The 3,015-nt window shown below is 35.0% G+C and overlaps 1 protein-coding gene across 1 annotated transcript; it reads left to right on the forward strand.

The window, feature by feature from the left end:
• The first annotated feature begins 228 nt into the window (after positions 1-228).
• Positions 229-2,556, forward strand: LOC138320338 (protein HEXIM1-like). The gene has a single exon (XM_069263259.1). It carries the CDS (start codon positions 331-333, stop codon positions 1,222-1,224), a length of 894 nt encoding a protein of 297 aa, XP_069119360.1. The 5' UTR covers positions 229-330; the 3' UTR covers positions 1,225-2,556.
• Positions 2,557-3,015: the final 459 nt, after the last annotated feature.

Here is a 3,015-nt window from a genome sequence, read left to right on the forward strand (position 1 = left end):
TTCTCAAAAATAAACACCGAAGCCAGGTACCTTGTTTCTTGTTTGATGCAAATATTTAGACGATGCCAATGATGGTTTTGATTGCTATTTGTGACAGTGACAAAAAGTGATAATGATTCATTTGTCATTATATCAAGAAAATATCGCATTTCCATAAAATATTTTGGCTACGAACTACTTCCTTATGCGGATGAGTATGAAATGTTTCAGATATAAATAGCCAGTGCCCTTCGGATCATTAGTTGTCATTCAGGCAGCATAGGGTAAGGTCTATACATATAATGTACCATAGCCTCAAATACAGTGACTGTGAAAGGATTGTTTTCTTAAATGTCAGCGAATGTCAGTGCAGCAGTGATGATGGTGGTGGACTCAATACGGGATGAGAGCAATTTTACGCTCAACAACAACACATTGGGTGAGTTAAATCGCTCAAATCATGAGTTAGAAACCACTGAAAACTTTGACAGATGTCCGATTTCCCCATCAGAGCCCCTTGCAATAAGGCATGAGAGCGAGGCCCAAGAGGGGAGTGAATCTGAGAATCAGTATGACGGAAATGGCAAGAAAAAACGGCGGAGAAGAATGAAGGGTGGTAAACATCACAGGAAATGGAAACCGTATGATAAACTCAGTTGGAACGAAAGACGCGAGTTGGAGGAAAGAGAAACAATGCGTGCTAATCAAAAACGCGAGGAGGCGTTTGCTCATGGACACCCAGTGGCCCCATACAATACGACACAGTTTCTGATGGAGGATCATATAAAAAACGAATCCCTAAATTCACCCGACGTTCAGGAGGATGAAGAGGACCATCTGAATCGGCACGATTCCAGAGAGTCGAGGAGTTCACGGTCGAGTGATTATTCCGACGAATCCTACTCGTCTAGATCTACAACTGAAGATGATGACAATGATTTTATGGAAAAAGAATTTTCCGAGACTTACAATAACATTCACGCTGAGAGGTTGCAAACTATGAGTAAGGATGAACTCATAAAAGACTATGTAGAGATGGAAGCAAAACTGGAACGTTTAGAAAAAAGATACAAAAACAAGAAACGGCGAAAGCGCGAGTCAAAAAGCAATAGTTCCGCTTCATTAAGCAGCGAAGGAGAGGAATCGGTGGACCTGGAAACTGCTAGGAAGTTTGAAGATGAAAACAAAATTTTGAAGGACGAAAATTGTAAGCTTAAAGATGAGTTGACAAAAATTATGAACTAAAAATAACTTATTCAGTTATTGTTGATGTTTTGTCAAATTTAATTTTGAATTTTAATATGGACACTAGCTCTAGTGATTTTTTTCAATGATGGAACAATATTTGTACTGCATATATTCTGTCCCACAATGAGAAATGGCATTTGTATTTTGTTGTTGATTTTTAAAGAAAAAGTCGGACATCTAACTTGGTCTAAATATTTTTAAAAGGGTCTTAATTAGCATAATGTTACTGCAGATTCCCAACTTTCATTTCAAGATTATTATTATGGTAAACTTGCTGTCTTCTGGCAGTCTTAACAGTGATTAATCATAGCAAGTGTGTTTGAGATTTAAAGTTAGTCTGATTATCAGTTTTATTAATTTTTTAACAAAATATATGTTATTGATCATGACTATCGACTTATTGACACTGGCCTAGATCGAGGTTTGTTATTAGAAATACAACTTTTTCACATAATAAAATAAATGAATTAGTATCGTCATTTACCAAGCTAGTGGTTCGTTTTGACCAGGTTTTAATTGAAAATCTAGCATTTTTTGATAAAGTGTACATGTAATATGTGAAGAGATGTTAAAAACAATATTAATGTAACAAGTTGCAAATGTCCTTTCGTTAGCTCTAGGTCATCTGATCGGGTAAATGAATACCGAACAAATAATTAAAAACTTAACATGTGAAACTGGAAGGGAATCAATATCTAATAGTTGGTAGGGTCTCTTCAATTCAAATCTTTGACATTGACAATGTAAATTTTAAAGTGTATTGCATTATTTTGATTTTTCAAGCATTAAAATCCTATTTTCCACAACTTTACTAAATGTAAGTCATATATAACTATTACTATGTGAATGTATTTAGTAAACAATTACTACTAATATTGCCATTGGACATATAGCTATATCGCTAAAACCTGCCAGATTTTTTTGCTGAACCCTGAAATTTTTGCTTAAATATCTATTTTGAAACTATATTGAGTCCTGAACATTTTTAAAGGGACGACAACAAAAAAGAGGAATTTATCAAGGGAGATAATGCATCGTTCAAATGAATTCCATCTAAAAGCTATAAATTCAGCTCGTTCCAAATATTATTCTATAGCTACATTTGTTATGTGATGGTGCTATAATGTTGTTTCATCATTTCCATAATATAAATCAAGCTTTTGCAAATTAAAGATCCGCTTTTGTTGTGCTTGATTTTCACTTGATTTGAATTATGCATACTGTATTACAGTCAAACCTTGTTAACTCAAACTTGTTTTACTATTTCACAAATAAACTGTGTTTAATTATCCCCCGCCCAACGAAGTTGGCTGGGGATATACAAATGGGTTCCGTCTGTCTGTCCGTCCTTACGAATGGTTTCCGAAGCATCACTCTAAAACCAGAAGAGATATTTCCACGAAACTTCATACACACATTGGTCTTATGGTCTAGTAGTGCCTTTTGCTATTTTTAGCTTTTCATTTTTTGCATCTTTTCTGTAACCATGGAAACATTGCTGAAAATATCATATTTTTGTACCAGGTTCGTTTCCGGAGCATAACTCTAAAACCTGAAGAGATATTTCCACGAAACTTCATAGACACATTGGTCTTATGGTCTAGTAGTGCCTTTTGCTATTTTAAGGTTGTCACTTTTTGTACTTTTTTCTGTAACCATGGAAACATTGCTGAAAATGGCAGATTTTTGTGTAAGAATTGTTTCCAGAGCACAACTCTAAAACCAGCAGAGATATTTCCATGAAACTTCATAGACACGTTGTTCTTATGGTCTAGTAGTGCTTTTTGC

Source organism: Argopecten irradians, chromosome 4 (genome assembly GCF_041381155.1).
Source record: "Argopecten irradians isolate NY chromosome 4, Ai_NY, whole genome shotgun sequence".
Classification (NCBI taxonomy): domain Eukaryota; kingdom Metazoa; phylum Mollusca; class Bivalvia; order Pectinida; family Pectinidae; genus Argopecten; species Argopecten irradians.